Here is a 19,326-nt window from a genome sequence, read left to right on the forward strand (position 1 = left end):
AAATCATATAACTACTCTGTAAAAAACAAAAAGATAACCAGTTGTTATTAATAAATATGATATACTGGAGAAAAAATAAAAACATTGTTGAGTTTTTTTTTAATATAATTATACAGCCTTTACAGACGCCACTCAGCCAATCCTGCAGGTGGCGCTATCACCGACACCACAGCACAAATGAAGAAGAAACGTGTACATTTTTTTTTTACTTTTCAACATGGCGGCGGCCAGGAGGTTGAAACGCGTGGTTGCCTCTCAGCCTGGTTTTCTTAATTTAAAATCCACTTCAGATTCAACAGAGTCGTTGAGTGGTCGGAGAAAACGAGTAAACAAGAATAAGAAGAAGAATTGGAACAAATATAGCGACATAAACGATGTAGACGAGTTTTTGGAAGACGTCAGACACCAAGAGAGGACCACAGGGTGAGTTTAGGTTATTTAATGCGAGGAGTGCTCTGGGGTTTCTCCTGTTAAATCAATTTACAGTAACCTCTGATGGGGCATTATGTGAATGTCATATTCGACAGCGGGACAGAGATCAATATGAGGACTCCTTATTTAGCTAAACGCGACCATAGTTGGCAAACAAAATATCTTGAAACTTCTCTTTTCAGGCAACATAGCCACAAATCTACAGGACATAGCCATATAAATACATATATAACCATCACTTCCTAGAAGAGCGTCAAATCTCACCTCATATAATTTATTTATTTGAACGTGTCTCTAAGCAGAGCTGGAAAGTAACCTACAGTTACTGTGACTGAGTATCTGTCTTGTGTACTTGTACTTTTTTTGTGTAAATTTTAAAATCACTATTTTAACTTTAACTATATTTTTGGGAAAGCATTTTACTTCATTACATTTTTAAAGGGATTAAGTATCGAGTAAAAACATAAATAAACAAATAAACCCTACAAGGCGAAACGAGAAGGTCCGAGCTTTCTGCCATCAAGAAAATAGCCATTAGTTTGACTTTCACAACCCATGACTGTTAGTGTTAAAAGATTTACCCCACATTTCAATCCAAAACAGCTGTTGCATTTTACTTTAGATTAACTCACCCCTTAAAAACCAAGCTGGTCGGAGATCCATATTCTCTTGTAGTTATTGCACATTAAGGAATAATCAACTGGTTGTACCTATGCAGTAGTCAGTACTTGGAGTAAACTTTAAGCGACTTATTTTTTACTTTTACCTGAGTAGATGGAAGAGTAGAACTCTTCCATCTACTTAGGTAAAAGTAACTTCACTTTTACTTGAGTACAGTAGTCTGGTACTTTTTCCATATCAATTTAATTTGCTTTTTGGCATGAACAGATCAGTTACTGCAAAGCTGTACATAAAAATGCATTAAGTATTTACACATAATATAAATTTACATATTAAATAATTTCACAAATAATCAATATATAATGAAACAAATCTGATTAGTTAGATAAAACAATAAGACTAGAAAATAATAGAAATAAAAATAGAGAATAAAAAAGAGAAAAAATAAATTAAAACATCACTGGTCTCATCTCTGTCACTAATCCTAGTGTTACTTTCATGAATAGATTTAAAAATTATTTGCGCAACATCTGTTCTTCCGCTACAGATCACACATTTTTACTAATTTCATGCCATTTTCATTACATATTATTCCAGCAATTATTTGTTTTAATATGTCTATGTAGATCTACATAACCATGATGTGTTTGATATGGAAACATTTTGGGGCTTTTTGAGGGGCCTGGTGTCCTTCCCAAGGACGTTTTGGACAACCATACTTAATTTTTATGTTATTTTATTCACTCTTGGCCCCATTTTACATTTAAGATACACGTCCTAGTCCTTGAAAGTAATTTTAGATGGATACCTCATTTACCTGTGGCACTAAATCTTGAGGTCCTTTAAGATCAAGGCCCCAGGCATTTGCCTGCAGATGCCTCCTGATTAAACAACTAGTCTTACTACCAAAGTATTTCATTTTGCATCCAGACATATGTCCTAATAAAAATGCTTCTCTGTCTTGTCAGTGTCTTTCTCTCTACAAGGTTCCATGAGAGTGTTGTACACTTCATATTATTTATTTAATATTAAGTGCTCTTGCTTCTTATTAAAGGATGTAATATTTGATAGTTAAAGCTACTGTATGCTATTGAAGAAGGCATATTTGTTATGAATGAATAAATACATTGCAAAGATGTGTCACTCCCATGTAACTGATGCAGAGAGAGATAATGATGGGACAAGTATTCACACTGATACAGTTAGGATTTGTTCAGCAGGTTTTAAACAATGCATTCTTGAAGTTGCAAAATGCATAGGGCATATCTTCAATTAAGTCATTAAAAAATAACGCATTATGTTGAAACCTTAAATAATCCAGAGTTTTGTAAGGCAAGACTTTCCAAACTCATTTTAGCTGATTGTGCAGAGAAAGACATGAGTCTAGTAGAGCAGGAGGAGGAGTGTGGAAATTAATAGTGGGGTTGCTTTATGTTCTGGTCTTCATTCAAATGTTCAGGGCTCACAGTGGGCGTCCTTAGGTGTCTGGCACTTTGGACAACCATGCATATCCGATGGTACAGTTTTACATTTAATATTTGAGGCTGATACATGATTTATACCGCTGAAAGTATGGCTGATGTACCAAATTAATATATCGGTAGGCATTTTTATGTCTGCCAGTACTGATATTTACTCTCTTAAGACAATATCTACTAGTACTAATATGTAGACAATACTGTATATACCAAGTAGCAGTATTCATCAGTCATGATGTCTCATGACCATGATCAGACCACCACGTGAATTATGATGCTTGAAATTTGCCAGAAAGTGGCTTTCATACAGGAAGTTCTAAAGCCTACATGTAGTGTTTCAAATAAAGAAAATCTTACGACTAATTGGGGCTGGGACATATGGACCAAAGATAGGGAGATATAGATAGATATTAATCTATGTATTTCTACACTGTAGTGTGATTCTAGTGAAAAGCAAACAATATGAAAACCTTTTTGACACCAGAGTAACAAAAGTCTAAAGACACCCAGTGCTGGGCAGTTTTTCGTTTAGTCATCATAATTGCAGACAACCATTGTGATTGCACCAAAACACTGGTGACTTTACTGAATAGTTGTTTAATTTCTCACTACTCTAACATGCCGTGTGTTTTAAAATGATAAAATCTCTTTGACTTTAATGAACTGTGATATCTAAAAGTACAGAAACTCAGTAATCATCAGTCACACTTTAACCAAAAGAGAGGGCCAGAGCACTGTCTAAATGACAATATTGCCATTTTTGTCTAAATGGCAGTATTTTGAAAACCTTTTACTTAGTTTGAGGCTGGTATCCATTCTTTTCAGTCAACAAAAACTTTATTGATCTGAATGATATTGTGGTGAGAATAAGTGCTGTGATTCTGGTGAAAGTCATGTTAATCTTAAACCAAGTATTTCTCATCAAAGTCACTTCTGGTACAGGACATCTTGTAGATGTTTTACTTTTTATTTGCTGTTGTTCATTGCCATCTATCCAATTAAAATGGCTGTTTGCCTTGAGGAATAACGCCATGTCTATCCCTTACCTTTAGAAGTATTTAGCCAATCTTGATTGTCAGGGAAAAATATTAATTCCCAAATCATCCCTTGTACAGGTGAAGACAGTGGCAAAACAATCCAGTATGTTAATGATTGCCAAAGCCGAGAGCTCTAGAGTCTATATTGATCTTATTTGCTCTGTACGGGCTGTTGTGTCTCACATGAAGACCTTGACTTGCTCACAGCTATTAGCTTACTTGGTTTCATCAATATAATTGTCAGGAGAATCACTTCCAGTGATGAAGTGCTTGTTTAAGTAGTTAATTGATGCAGTTAATTTATGAGAACAAAATAAGTAGCTTTCAAGTTTAATCAAGAAATCATCTAAATTATTAACTGCAACTAATTTTGCGTATGAAGAAGATTGTTCTCTTTTTTTATTGTTCACTGAATATTAAAAAATTGTTAATAGAATAATGGAAGAAGCTTTTTTCAGTTGTAAGTCTAACATTTGACCTAATATGATCTTTCTTTACTTCAGGGGTCTGCTGTCTGAGAAACCAGATGACAGTTTGTTCTTTTTGGATGTTGGACAGCCAAAGAAAGCTGAACAGAAGGGTAAATAACTCATTAGAAAATTAACCAGCACTTCCCAGAGGGGAGAAATTGTTGAGTATAAACAAATAGGTAATCTGGCAGGCATTATAAAAATGCCTGTGGTAATGAAATGTTTGAGTCACAAACGTGCTTCATATTTATTTAGTTCTGCCATGTTTTAAAGACTTGTGTAAGTAAATTTGTGTCAGATATGGACTCCTAAACATCTGTAATTCTCTGTGAAGAAGCAGAACCTGTCGAGGGGAAGAAAAGGAAAGGAAAAGCATCACGCCCTCTGAGGATAGACCTGATCCTGCAGCACGACTCCCTGGTTCCACCGCCTAAAGAGTCAGTATCTACAGCATGTTTGTCTTTTCTTTATTTTCTTTCAGGCTTGGTTCAGCGTCCTTGAATGTGAAGACATTTTTAAGCACTCCCCAATCAGATGTTCATGCAAGGAGATATAGGTTTATATGAATATTAGATAAATTGTGTTACTTGGTTGGAAAACCTCACAGAAGCAGTTGGTAACAGTGAGGTGTCGGGTACAAAACAAGTGCCGCTCTGCTTGCACAGGTGTGTGTGAACATGTTTGGTTATACACTTAGCTTTGGATGGTTGACAGATATCACCCAAGGGCCTTTAGCCAAAATTTAATGAATCCCCTGCCAAGACTAGGTGATGGAGGCACAGCCGAATGCTTTGTAAACACTGCCATCTAGAGGAAAAAACCAGTTTATCATCAAGAGACGCTATGTAAAGCAAACACTCTCTTCATGTTGCTTTTACAGATGTCAAACTTACGGAGGAGAGAACACAACTTTTACCTCATTACTGTGATTTACATTTATCACACAGACACGTATAAGTGATGTTTGACATGTTACCTGGTTGCTCTTTTGTGTCAAAGCGAACTTGCTGATGACTGGACTCAGGCCTCATCCACATGTAGGCAGATCTTTTTGAAACCAGAGGTTCTTCCTCATTTGTATTAAAAAATAATCCTGTCCACATGAAAAAATGTGGGAACACTGCTCTATAACTATATGTGCTGCAGCAGCAACAATAGGAACGATTTAACTATCAACAGTTTTTACAAGTGTTACGTGAGTGTTTCCTGTTTATTATTTATTTATTTATTAGTTATTTTATTTTGGTGCCTCCTTTGGTGACTGCTGATTTCACCAGGTTGTCTGCATCTGTGGTTGATGACCTAGGTCTATTTAGGCAGGATCTGCTAACCAGCTCACTTTCTCTCCCCACCTTACAGCAGCAGCGCCTCATTTGTGTGTTAGCAGGTTTTGTTAAGTTATACACTGTTTAAACCTTCATTAAAAGTAATATTATGATTTAGTCCTTCATGTGTGTGGGTCTCATTATTATGTGTGGCGTTTGAGCCAGCTGTAATGCAAGCTTTGATGAGGAGTTTATTGATATTGATACTTGTAAGTTATTTTATTTTTATTTTTATTTTTCCAAAGTAGTCAAACTTTTCTAAGCGTCCTTTAGAGTGAATTCACAGTTGGATGGAGCTCAACATTGTTGCACAAGCTGGTAACTAATGTTTACGACTGATCTTTGGATGTTTAAAAGCACACAGAACGCTACTTCACATACACTATCTGATATGAGTTTTTGATTTTTCAAATGACCTCTGAGTGAGGGAGGCAAAGAGTGCACGTACACTATTGTGCACAGGAGTGGAAAAGTAAAAACTTTGTTTGGTAATCACTCCTCATGTAATTCTCTTTATAGTTGCAGCATTGTTTTCACACTTCACTGGTTAATCACTTAGATCACATTGTTTTTTTCCCTGCTGATAATACTATATACCCCAGGATCGTTTTGGGAAAGTTGAAGGGTATTAAAATTGGATACTGCCCAAACACAGTATGTACCTTCAGCTTTAAGTGGCTATATATCAGTTGAGGGCGGTGTCTTTGTCCAATGATGATCTCATCCTTGCGCTCCCAGTATTTCCTTCATGGGAATGTGAAGAAGACACACAGGAGCTCAGGAGACTGTTGAGTGAACGGTGTCCTGGGATCTGAGGATGTGCTGACTAATATGAAAAAGAGTGTGTGTCAAATTAATCAGGCCTCATCTGGTGTGCCTGCTGATGGTTTTGATCCAATTTCTCACAGTTATATTCCAACAGGAGTTTGATTTCACTCCAGGAATTTGGAATTCTATTTTGATAGAAAATGATTTTGAAAGGAGGAGAATTTGAGGTTGAATTTAGAATTTTCCTGCTCTTTCATTCTTTGTTTCTCCATATACTCTTCATCTCTTGTCACCCTCCCTCCCCAGTGTGCTGGCTTTTCAACAACCCAATGCCAAGAAACTCCGCCGTATTGCCCAGAAGGCCGAGCAGCTGGCAGCCAAAGGCGTGGTGCCGCGGAGGCAGAAACAGCTGCTGAACAGACGGCCGGTGGAGAGGACGGCCAAGAGGGCAGTGACAGAGGCCAACAACAATCCAGACAGAGAGTACTACGACATTTGGGGACAGAAGGGTGAGTGCTCTGTGTTCGAATGTCTCTCTGTTCCAGTGATGATCCCATCCTTGCGCTCCCAGTATTTCCTTCATGGGAATGTGAAGACCAACCTGGAGCTCAGACAACTGTTGTGTGAACAGTTGTCTGGGATCTGAGGATACACCTGCAGAACAAGAAACAGAAAATTTATTGCTTTAACTGTATAAATGCTCAAGTTATAAAAAATGTTTTTCTTCCTAATGCAGCTAAAGACACAGCAGACCCCTGGTACCTTCAACAGACAGGCAAGAAGCTGGTGAAGGTAGATATGTTTTTAAATGACATTTTCATAAAAATTTGGTGAAGGTAAAAATTTCAAAAGAGATAGTCAAAAATTGTTTTTGATTGTAATACAGAACCTTTTGTCAGTGCCAGTTCTCTTTACGCACTCTCATAAAGAGACTTTTATACACAGATGTTCACCGTTGGGATTGAAGTTTGCTGTATTTTCAGTACTCAAGTACTTGCAAATCATTATCAGCATTAAAAATCATCACACATAAGGCTTCAGGTGTCCTGCATGGATTTTCTCTATGTTACTTTGAACACATCATAATAAGGTTTTAACTTCATCCTCCTTGAATTGTTAGAAGTCTAACTGTCTTTAAACACATCATAATGTAGCGGTATATTGCCTCCTGTTTCTCACTGATTTTGATGCAGATTTCAATTTTAGATTCATTTTTTTAAACTAACAGGACTTAGAACAAGGTTTTGGAGGGTCTCTATTTTACTACTACCATTGACCAAGACTGAGGAGGCTAACTGTACAACAGCAACAGAAGCTAATATTAGAAGTCTATACTACTACACAGCTGATTGAGTTTTTCAACTATTTAAAAGGTTGGCTGGCTGCATTTTAGTTTAATTTCTTGTAAAGACTACCACTAGAATACAGAGCAGAGCTGCATGTTTAATCTACCTATCAGCTCCTCTCTCAGTCACGCTGCTTCACACACCCAGGCACACCTGCTCCTCCTCCTGCTCTCACTCCTCTGGGTGTTTTGGCAGACAGCTGGATAGACACACAGAGGGGAAATATCCCAGAATCTGAATATCCGTCGGTCTGGCATGTACATTTTTAGGCTCGTCTCGTCTCTGTAACAAAAAGTAATCTACTTTTCTTCACTTTTTATCATCAGTAATCTATTTTTAGCCCATCCTCATCCCGTCTTCCTCGAGGAAAAATGTCGTCAACGAACATTTTTCCTCATAGTTTTTGTTTTTGAAATTAACACTGGTTCTTAGATGAGCAAGCCAAACGATAGTTTATACTTGGAAGTCACTTTCATGCCTCTGTGCAGCATCCTGCTAAATAACGACCTTCAGTACAGGAAACATGAAAAAAGGGACTATCTGACACATTAAGGACATTTGGACTCAAAAGAAACTCCTAAAATTTGCCAAAGAAACCACGATCTGTGGACACTGACGATGTGTCCAGAAGTTAGCTTTCCTACATTCATATGTACCCAGTCTATCCGTACAAATTCTATACAGAAATGTAAAATCTGTACTAGGGCTCTAGTATATTGTCAAAAATTAATACAACATCTCTAATTTTTTGCCCTACATTATATTTTTTTTATAAAAGGGGAAATCAAGCCAGATAAATGTAACGGCTTTTATGTACATTAATTTAAATTCCTTCCAGATATTACTTTTTTCTTATACATTTCAAACGCACAGCCAAACAGCAGCCCTGAGGTACACAAACACATGTATTGAGAAGGAGAAAAAAAGAAGAGAGAAAGAAAAGGTGGACAAAGCTACTTGTTTCTTCATAAACTTCAAAAGTTGCATTAGCTGACCTGACCAGGCCAATGGTTGTAACTCAAGATTAAATGAAAGCTCACACTGTTGAGCTGCTGTGACTCACACTGCAGTGCACAACTGCAGCTTTAAAGCAACATGACCAGCTTGTCTATGCTGTTAAAGGACTGTTTAATTGCAAGCTTTGGATAAACTGCTGCTAATAGAGGGAATACACTCACTTAAGATCAACCTTTTGTAATTGAGTGTCTGCCTCAAGGGTTATGCCGGTGTAATCGTGACAGCAGTGTCACCAGTTCTCCGACTACCGACGATGATATCAGACAGACTTTAATGCAGGAAGGTCACAGAAATATGAAACAAACAAAGAAATGGCAGCCTGATGTGCTTCAGGTCGAATAACTATGGCTGCATCCAACGAAGTGATTTTGGCACATGCACACATTGGTATGGCCTAATCAGTGCACAGGGGTCATTATTTTCACTGTTTTAAGTCTTGTGGTTTCCATGTGTATTAAATTTGTCGTCTGAGATGTTCTGACCAATCATGTATCAGCAGGGTTTGGTATAAAAAGATAAAATGCCCCATATTAATAAAAGTCTCTGTTTTTTTGCATTGAAGCAACTGAAATACTCTACTTTGTGCTGAACTTTGTAGCATTACTGACTGTCTCTGCTGGCTTGGATTTTAACTCATGATATCTGTCCTTATTAGTTAAAAGATTAAAAACTAACATCAAGACAATACCAACAATCATTCTCCACATACTCAGCATCCTACTTTGAGTTCACTGAGGTGCCAGTAAGGTTATTGATCATTTCTGATTTATTTTTGGTAATCTGAGTTTGTCTAATGTGTCTTTTTCACTGTTCAGCGTCCAGAGAAGTTGAACGAGAAGCCATCTGTACTTCCTGCTGTGGAGGTGATCGCTCCTGGAGGATCTTACAACCCAGACTTCTTCTCCCATCAGGTACATTACCACTTTACACAATAATGCTGTCAGAATCATTAGTCACTGATGTTAAAAAGGATTCTTACTCTTTAATAAGTGATGTTAAAGCTCCTGCATGACTTCATTTTTAGAGGTCTGATACAGGTTGTCATTTACTTAGAATAACAGAATTTGTTGGTCTCCTTGTTGTCTGACTTTTAAACTCTCCTCCCTTATCTGTGAACCCAGGCCCTGCTGCAGGAGGCCCATGAAGTAGAGGTCAAGAAGAAAAAGGAGGAAGACAAAGTGGAGCGACAGTTGGCTGTCAACAGAGAAGACACAGCAACGGAGGTATAAATGATTATCCCAACACATCCATTCACTTTTTTCTTCTTAATTTTCCCTGTTCTTTGAATGCTATGTAATCTTTGATTCCATGTTGCCTGTTTTCTGTTCTGCAGGAGACGATTTTAAGAGAGCAGGTGGAAGGTCTAGTAGAAGAAGAAAATGAAGAGGCAGCAGCTCCTAATGAGGAGGAGGAGGGCGATGTGGCAGTGGGCGCAATTACACTGTCAGACAAGAAGACGGAGAGACAGAGGAAGAGAGAGAAAGCAGACAAAATTAAGGTACTTAACCCAGTATGCATCCCTGACTTGTCCTAGCAATATTCAAGACGCCACTATGGACTAACTTCCTAGTCTGTCAGTCAGTCTAACAGATTTGTCAAAGTTCAGAAACCACTAAAATCAAAACTAAAAACAGTTTGACATGGTCAGACTGTGGTGAATGTTGATCACTAGGTAGAGTCAGTCACAACTGGAACATCATGGGTTCAATTCCCTGCTCCTGCAGTCACATGTTGATGTGTCCTTTGGCAAGACACTTAACCCCAATTCAACTCCAATTTGCTCCCCCTGCTTTGTTGGTGGCTTGAAAATATGTGTGGATGCATTTGAATGGAATCAGCTAATACTGATGGGCAATCTCCACATCCCCCTCTGCAATCAGTGTATGAAAGTATAGTGATTTTGTAGGTGTGACTTAGTGTAAAAGCACTTTGAGTAGTCAAATGACAAGAAAAGCACTATACAAGCTCAAGTCCGTTTAGCATTTACCAAGTAAAAGCATTTTGTTGTTAAACAATATCAGTTTGGTTAGCCCAGTGTGGCTAATCTTAGCAGCGCTAGCACATCCAGGATTTTGTCCTCCCTCAAGATTAATAGCTACACGCCTGAACTACTTGTTTACATTTTGGCAAAGGGAGACGGTGCATTGGCTGGGCTTACAGCCATTTGTGGCTGTGGCTTTGTATAGAAGTATTTTGCTATTAATGTTGGTACACAAAATATGACTCTGATTGACGGCCAATTTCTGAAAAATTACATTTTTTTGCAAATTAGTTTTTCTGGTGCCAACTTGAAAGAGTGTCAGGGTTTTTTTTTTCTTTTTTTTTTAAGATTATTTTTTGGGAATTTTGTGCCTTTATTTGATAGAGGAGGACAGTGGATAGAGTTGGAAACAGGGACAAGAGCGGGGAGAGACATGCAGTAAAGGGCCTCGGGCTGGATTCGTACCTGGGCCAACCGCGTACGTGGGACACGCCTTAAACCACTAGGCCACCTGTGCCCGCGCAAGTCACAACATTTATCATAATCTTTAGTCATGCACGGCCCTGGGCTGTGTAACAGACAATTCACAAGGCTATGGTGCAACCACAGCCCAAAGTACCACTAGTAGCCCTGATAGCTGGTCTTAATGACTACTGCCTTCCTCCCACAATGCTCCTAATCCGATTTAAACAATGGTGGACAGGTATCAAAAATAGCATCTCATTGAAAAGACAATTCAGCTCTGTTTTGATCAAGAAAATGGGAATACATTTGTTTTAAGGTTGTGTCAGGTTATACTTGCATATAACTGAAGTAAGAATTAGAGCAGGGCAATTAATCGCAAATTTGATTAAATCACAATATAGCCTGCTGCAATTTTCAAATCACATACAATGCAATATTTCTTTAACCTGAATTTTGTAAAAATGCCAGTTTGATACATTTTTTTGCATCACCAGCAGCATGCAGAGATTTTATGCATTACACATTATGCATACATTTAAATTTCTGTTTTGTTTTGTTTTTTTTTTTACAAAAATCCCACTTCTCTTCTTCATGTATGTTTTTCTTTTTCAATACAAGAATAATTAAATTATCATCGTCTTCTATATAACAGTTGATATCTGGCTTAAATTGCATGAGCAAAAATTGCAATTAGATTGTTTTTTGATATGGTTTATCCCTAGTTTAATGAATTTAATATTGCACTGGTTATAATAAAGGATGATTGCTTGTCTTTGTTGAACAACGCATATGAGGAGACCTAAAAATAAATACATATTAAATCGCAATCACAATGGGGGGGGGGGGGGGGGCAAAAAGATTATTTTCGCTAATTGTTAAGCCCTCGTAAGAATGATTTTCAGAAGAAAATCAGAAGCAAGCATAAAGACATGCAGTAATAATGCAGCCTAAGAATCTATCTTACGTTGCTTTTCCTCTTCTTTCTTTCCCAGGAGCAGCAGCGGCTGTCTGAAAGACGGCAGACGGACCAACGGCAGCAGCTCTTCCAGCTCCGATCCATAAAGGCATCCATCAAGCAGCAAGACCAGAGGACCAAGGATAGACAAATAAAACGCAAAGCCAAACAAGAGGCTCAAAAAGCTCAACCCAGACGCCTTGGCAAACTTAAGTAAGCTCCTGACACACTCTTCACCTGCTGCTACACACCATCTTCATGTTCAAGAGCATGTCAAAAGATTAGAATATCACGTTAAAGGTCATTTCTCACCTGATTAACTTCAGAAAATTTCCACATACCCCGATTCATCTCATAGAAAGCAAAACATTTCAAGATTTTTTTGGTTTTAATCTTGATGGTTAAGGCTTACAGCTAAAAAAAATCATAAATCTACTATCACAAAATATTAGAATACTGTTGAAAAGTTCAGTTTGCAAAGATTTCCTGGGCCTTCAACCTCTCACTCTGGTTCAGTACACTGAACTATAATCATGGGGAAGACTGCTGACTTGACAAATGTCCAGAATACAATCATTGACACCCTTCAAAAGGTGGATAAGTCACAGAAGGCCACTGATGAAGGGCAGGCTGTTCTCAGGCTGTATGAAAGCATATTCATAGAAAGTTGATTGGAAGAGAGAGTGTGATAAGAAAAGGAGTACAAGCAACAGGGATGAGTTCACGGACTGATTTGGTTCATGCCACATCACATATATTCAGGAACTTTTGCAAAAGAAGCTCCAACCAGTTACTGAGTGCATAATTAAGCATACGTTTTCCAGAAGAGCAGCATTTCCGTGTTATAAATCCTTTTTTTTGGACTGGTGTTTTGTGACATTTTAATATTTTGAGAAAGTGGATTTTTGATTTTCATATGCTGTAATCACCAACATTAAATCAAAAAAGTCTTGAAATATTTCACTTTGTAAAGACGAATCAAGAATATATGCATTTTCACTTCTTAAATTAAATCACAGAAAAAAATGAAATGTTTTTACGATATTTTAATTTTTTAAGATGCACCTTTTTATTAAGTATTCAACAGGCTGTAAAACTAGCTTTAATGTCAAATAGAAAGTATTCAACATTTCTGAAACGTATATCAGGTACCATTGCATCTATATTAATTAAAAAAACCCTATACTATAATTTTGCAGTTAGTTACAAACTAAATAGTCCTTGAAGTGAAATGGACTTTATTATTAAGAGAACTAACTTGGGTCCCTTTGAGTTTTTCACATCAGTATTACTTGAACCTGTGTGCAAACTAAACCAGTATTACAGTTAATGGTTTAAGGACATTTAAACACATAATGTCTAGAAAAATATCAACAAAGTCTCATGAAGCTGTTTAAATGCGGTGTCTTGTGACGGCCACTAGAGGTCACTGTATACTCAGGTAAACAGATTGATGCAGATGGTGAAAGAGAGGTCTGCCTTACTCTGATCTTTAGCTTTCACAATATTGTCTCAGAGATTTTTGTAGCCACATTCACTCACAGTATTTAACATAGTAAATTCTTCGCACCAGAGGATAATAAAACCACTTATATGTGCTATCAAAGACATTGGTGGAGCTTGAAACAGCCTGAAGTAATTCCATCTAAGTGGACTTAACTCAGAAGTAGGGCTTAAAAGAAGCAAGAAAAATAAACAAATCAGACTCTGTGTACAAGGTTAGAGTGCATGACCTTTTAAAACAGATAACAGATCTGAAAAATAACTGAACATTTTAACCCCTGTCTTTTCCACCCACTTGTGCTTTTTTTTTTTTTTTTTTTTTTTTTTTTTAATTTAGAAAATTCAAAGCAATCCCTTGCCCTTATGTGGCCCAAAGCTTTGCTAAAATGTTACATATTTGTTTGACTGATGCATATTCATCATAGCGGCTTCACCGCTTTTCTCTGGCACAAGCAGCTTTGTACTGCCATCCCCATCACTGCTATAATCACCACTGACATGTGCTGTCAGTCTGCTTTTATCATACAACTATTCAGCAGTTTACTGGATTTTGGACAGAAGGATTTTATTTTGGAGCACTTAGATGATGTTCCTCTCAATCGGCCCATCAGAGGTGGGGATCAAAGTTTTAAAAAATCTAGTTTTAAAGATGACAAAGACATTTCTTATGATGGATTTTTGCTTGCAAATAAGTTAGGAGTAACCTGACACGTCAGATGGATTTGGTTCACACATCCATCTGGAAAACTACTCATACACAGTGTTTGGGTAAGGCAGAGGCTTTGAAAATAAACTCAGAAGGTGATTGGATGAACGTTCTGTCTGTCTCATCTTTACGGGTCAGTCAGAGCAATGCAACACGTGACGTAGCCCCTACCGAGGAGTAAACTCCATAGAGAACTGCACAACGGGAACCATGGCAACTATAGACATTTAGACAAGACTTTTGTTGTTTTTGAAAAGAAAACAGCTCACTGCTGTTCTTTGTTCTTCTTTTAACAAAGAAATGTCATCAAGTTCTGATAAAACTGATGCTTCGGCAGCATCCACGCTAATGTCTTCTGCCGTCTCTGCACTGGCCTTTTCTCGCTGCTTGCATACGTCATGACTCCACCGCGCCCGAAAGTACTGCCCCTTGACGCTTATTGGTCCTGTCACTTTCAAACTGGGCCCAAACGGTTCAGACAGGAGCTTTGCAAGATGGATTCACCGGTGAGAAACACTGAAACGGGCGTATCCATCTGCTTTGCGAGGTTAGGTTGGGAGCTCTGGATGCAGGAAATTGCAACCACTCAGTTGGAACAGAACAGATGATTAAAGGAGACAAGACCAAACAAACAAATTTAAAAGTAAATCATTATAGATATCTTGGGAGGAGATGCATGCATATATCCATTCATGACCAATAATCTACATTTAAAAGCAATAGCACGCACAATGAGTACAGACGCCATCATCCAGCATCGTGTCTGCGCTCCAGGAGCCACATATACTGGTCCAAACATGACCCTCATGTTCAACTGTCATTAAAGCTTGCCTGCCAGAGATTTTGGTTATTATCAAAATCATAATACCAGCCAAAAATCAACCGAAAGACTTTTCCTCAGATTTCAAAGTCGCAGTCAGTGTAACATCATGGGAGTCTTGCTAAAGTCGCAGATCACTCCCGTTGTCTCAGTTGTTAGGTGTAAGGCAGTCATAAGACTCAATTTTAGCCACAGCCTTTCTTCAGTCTTGGCGTTACGATAATATCAAACGTGTTTGGTATTGTCGTAATTCTTCAGTCTGGTCATATGCAAATTGTGTTTCTTAAGGAAGCAGCCGTTCTCTTTGACCAGTGGGAGCCGATGTAATGCGTGAGCACATTAATTTACTTCATTCTTCAAAATATAAATGTGAGCATAGATTAATTTAGAGCCGCAGAATGTCCCTGTGTGTTTGTGTGCCTTATCTGTCAATATATTCCAGGCTGACATGATAGGTACAGTAAACCTCCACTGGGATTTTCAAAGTAAAAGCACGATCAGTTTGTTTCCGTGGTGAGACAACTTTCGTTTTCATATGGTACTTTTATTCTTAAGTGTTTCTGGGATAGTTCTTCGGTAGTTGCAGTAACATGCAAAGTTGTTTCGGTGTTTAACTTTCCTTTAGTTTCTACTCGATGAAAATGATTGTAGGTGATACACAGGCTACAGGTTTATTCCACACGGGTCTTTATTTGACTCCAATAAACACCAAAATGGTATGACAGTACAGTATTCACTCGTAAGTACGTGCTAAATGCTACCCAAGTCACACTCACTCTGTCCTTAAAGTTTAAAGTCTGTCCTGACACTACAACTGGTAGAAACTAATGTTTACAACGATGGAAAGGGGACATGTATAGTAACTTACATATTACACATGTAAAGAAAAATAATATTTAGAGTACAGTGAATACAAATAAGATAGTAGTTAATAATTGTAAACTTAATTCTGTAAACCATAAATAATAATAGAATCACTCCTGCAGTTATATACTAAATTCAGTGCAGTGCACAAACTACTTCAATAACCACCAAGAATTTTATGAACTTAAGTAATATTAAGCAACTAAATTAATGTACTTTGTGTAGCAATAATGGTTACAATAGCTTTGGCTTTTGTCTCTTTCTGATGAAAAACTCTGCAGTTTTCAAATGCGTGTTGAAGTAGTACTCTGCTTACGCTCAGTCCTGATGCTAGTTGCTAATACTTCTTCATATTCTCTGAATAGCTTGTCACTGTATCAAAACTCAAGGATTTTTTTCCTCTTCTAAATCTTTGGAGCATGTTTCACAGATACAGTCATGTTGTCCTTCTCTGAAACGCTGAAAAACTTGCACTTTTAAAGTTAAGTCTAGTAAAGACAAGTGAAGCCATGTTTGGTCTGCGCTGCTGAGGCTTCCTCTTCTTCTCTGGGCTCAATGCCAGACCTCGTACAATGATGCCACCCACTGTTTCAGAATTTGTACTCAAGTTAAGTTAACAAACGCCTGCATTAATGGTGGATTTTATCTGTCAGTATTTTATTACCGCAATGATAGAATTCAGTAAAATATTTGTAATGTATAGAATTTCATTTGGGTTAGAAAAGAGACTTTAAAAATGTTTGATGGTTGAAAACAGGAAGGATGGATTACATCTGATGTGTTTCAGGTAGTTGGGGCAATGTAAATAGTGGTTGGTTTTTGCAACACAGTCTGGTTTGGCATATTTATAGCACAAGTTATGTTTGATCCAAGTCAAATTGCTAGTTGCACTTATTTCCAGATATCAGGTATAAATAACTCCTACTCAGAGAACATACGCCAAAGCTTGCTGATACATGATTGGTTAATACAGATCGGAGGACAAATGTACTACAAATGGAAACCAGAGAACTTCTCATGCCTACAGTCCAGACCTATTTATCCTGCTTAATTTCTATGTTAAATCTGCAAACAGAGACTAGTGGCAATGTAAATCAAACATTTTTCTTTTTTTTTATTTTTAAGGTAAATTTATATGCATTGATACTATTCCTAAGCTGCAGTTATTCAGCAGGGGACACTGTGTTTCCACCTGCTTTGTTTGATCCACTGTAGTCATGCTGGTCCTTATTTTGCAGGTTTAAGCCTCAGGACCTAGAGGTTCAGCTGAGTGATGAGCTGGCCGGCTCACTGCGACAACTCAAGGTACTTCACCAACTCCTGTAAATGTTCTGCTCACTGATCTGCTTTGACCCTTGAAAGAGAGGACACTGAGTTTTTATCTGTAATGAGTTATGGTTCATTAAGCTGGTGTTTTATCTTCAGCACTCACTATTGTCTAAGTCTAAGCTCCAGCATTTTGTCCTGCTCTGCCACAGCCCACTTTCCCCACAGGGACTATTAAACTTTCCTATGATCTAATTGTCAGGGAAAAATTCCCACTCTGCTCTCTTATCTCAAACCATTATGTCTCTGAGTAATGCTTAAATCAGGCTTTGCAGTTTGAATAGAGTTTTATAATTTGAGTGGGGATTGAGTCAAAGCACAGTCTCATTTCTCTTGTGATTTGTTCCATGCAATGCCGCAACTCTGCAGCCAGAGGGCAGCGTCCTCAAGGACCGCTTCAAGAGTCTGCAGAAGAGAAACCTGATTGAGCCAAGAGAAAGAGCCAAGTAAGGACTTGAGCCTCTTATGTAACATCTCATCACAGACTCACAGCGATACGCTCGCTCACAAGGTGTCTTTTGATTTTAAAAATGTGCATCTCTCCATGTCACCCCCTCCCTCTCTTAGGTTCAAGAGGAGGCACAAGCTGAAGTATGTGGAGAAGAGGGCTTTTAGAGAGATCACTTAGTGCCTACCACAGACCGCAGCAGCTGAACACACGAGACCGGACTGCATTTAAAGCCACAAACCCAACATGATGGAACTGTGTAAATACAAGTTAATAACTGTTAATGGCCTGTTTGACCTTTTCACAAAAATACAATCAATAATGAAGTAATAAATGTTTCTATGTCAATTACTGGGTCTTCCTCTTCACCTTCATTCACATAAATGTTTCAGTGAGTGTTATGTAATGTGATCCCTGTCAGGAAAAGGTTTTCTAAGGGTTTATAGTAAACAGCTGGGTCTGCTGAGGCCAAGAGTTAGTGTGCCACTACCCGCTCATACACGAGTAAAGACTTGAAATGAAAGGCCAGATCAGTGTACAGGACTTTTTTTCTTTCTTTTATAATGGTATCATGCTAGGACTATGAAACAGAAATCTTGTCCTTTCTTGACTGACAGACTTGCAACACTTCAAGTGTGATCCTGATCAGTCATCGGGTGCTGTTTTCACAACTGTCTTTGCGACTGTGCATAAGGTCTTATGTCTTTAAGCAGGTGTGTCAAAGAGTCAATTATACAACAGACAAGCTCTGTGTGATTCTAGTTAAGTCTTTGGGGAAAAAAAAGAAAAAAACAACTGTATACTTGTCCCTACAGAGAAAAAAGTAAAGTAAAAGTATTCACCCCTTTATATGTTTTACCCTTTTGTTGATTTTTATAAATCAATCATGCTCACTGGAATTTGGCTTTTTTGACCAAAAGAAATTTAAAAACTCTTTAAGTCAAAGTAAAACAGATTTTTTTTTCAGGAAAGCCAATCTCTATCAACCTTTATTGATTTATGAAATCAATAAAGGGTAAAACATCCTAAGGGGTTAATACTTTTCATAGATACTGTATGTATCAAGAAAAGGATGATATGGACTGACTGTCCTTCCAAATTAGGGCTGTCAGCATAAATGCATTGATAGTGCTTGATTTAAGGTCCATAATTAGTGCATTCATTTTTTAAATCTCAATAAATCGCATGCTTTATGTCCCTTTCAGTACACTTTGATTCAGCCACTGCGGTGTCTCCCTGCAGCAACAGTGATGTAAAATACTGTAAGTCCACCACTGCTCCTTTGTCTCATTCCACTTGTGCCATCAATCAGCTTGTGTTATCAATCATTTACATTTTTATCTGAACTTTTCTTTTTGAATCCATAACAAGTTCCTAAGCTAGTGGTTAAATTAATTTCATACTCTTTAAGCAGATCTTGGTCCACGCCCCTTAGTTTAAGACGTTGTTGCCCAGAATTGGGCAAAACAGCCAAAAATGAGTTAAAGGTGCCAAAAGAAGAGGCAAAAAAGGTTAGAAAAAGTGGTTCAATTGGTTAAAAGTAGCACAAATAAACACCATCCAAACCCAATAATAGCTTGAGACAGCTGGTTCCAAAATGAGTTAACTTTTAGCCAAGATGCTAGCATCCATGCCATTGATTCAACACTCATACTTTGATCTCATCAATAAATCACAACTGTGGAGGGGTCACAGTATCAAACAGAAGATGGGAGAAAAATTTTGTTATGCCATTCTAACAGAATCATGACAGTGGGTCGTCTT

The 19,326-nt window shown here is 37.9% G+C and overlaps 1 protein-coding gene across 2 annotated transcripts; it reads left to right on the forward strand.

Annotated features, from left to right (window-relative positions):
• The first annotated feature begins 202 nt into the window (after window positions 1-202).
• On the forward strand, window positions 203-17,913 carry nop53 (NOP53 ribosome biogenesis factor). 2 transcript variants are annotated; one of them, XM_041796516.1, is made up of 12 exons: window positions 203-423; window positions 4,072-4,148; window positions 4,373-4,475; window positions 6,438-6,640; window positions 6,868-6,923; window positions 9,310-9,405; window positions 9,616-9,717; window positions 9,828-9,992; window positions 11,933-12,108; window positions 17,027-17,093; window positions 17,484-17,560; window positions 17,682-17,913. In XM_041796516.1, exons 1-12 carry the CDS (start codon window positions 218-220, stop codon window positions 17,740-17,742), a joined length of 1,389 nt encoding a protein of 462 aa, XP_041652450.1. In that variant the 5' UTR covers window positions 203-217; the 3' UTR covers window positions 17,743-17,913. The 2 variants fall into 2 exon arrangements, with proteins under 2 accessions (XP_041652450.1, XP_041652443.1); XM_041796509.1 differs by having other exon boundaries at window positions 208-423; window positions 4,376-4,475.
• Window positions 17,914-19,326: the final 1,413 nt, after the last annotated feature.

The sequence above is a fragment of the Cheilinus undulatus genome, linkage group 2 (genome assembly GCF_018320785.1).
Source record: "Cheilinus undulatus linkage group 2, ASM1832078v1, whole genome shotgun sequence".
In the NCBI taxonomy this organism is placed as follows: Eukaryota; Metazoa; Chordata; class Actinopteri; order Labriformes; family Labridae; genus Cheilinus; species Cheilinus undulatus.

Bases quoted from the DNA above. Each gene is read 5' to 3' on its own strand.
- nop53 (XM_041796516.1), top strand. From the start codon at position 218: ATGGCGGCGGCCAGGAGGTTGAAACGCGTGGTTGCCTCTCAGCCTGGT. The intron at 9,718-9,827 runs GTATAAATGATT...TCTGTTCTGCAG, and splicing joins GAGAAGACACAGCAACGGAG to GAGACGATTTTAAGAGAGCA. The intron at 17,561-17,681 runs GTAAGGACTTGA...TCCCTCTCTTAG, and splicing joins GAGCCAAGAGAAAGAGCCAA to GTTCAAGAGGAGGCACAAGC.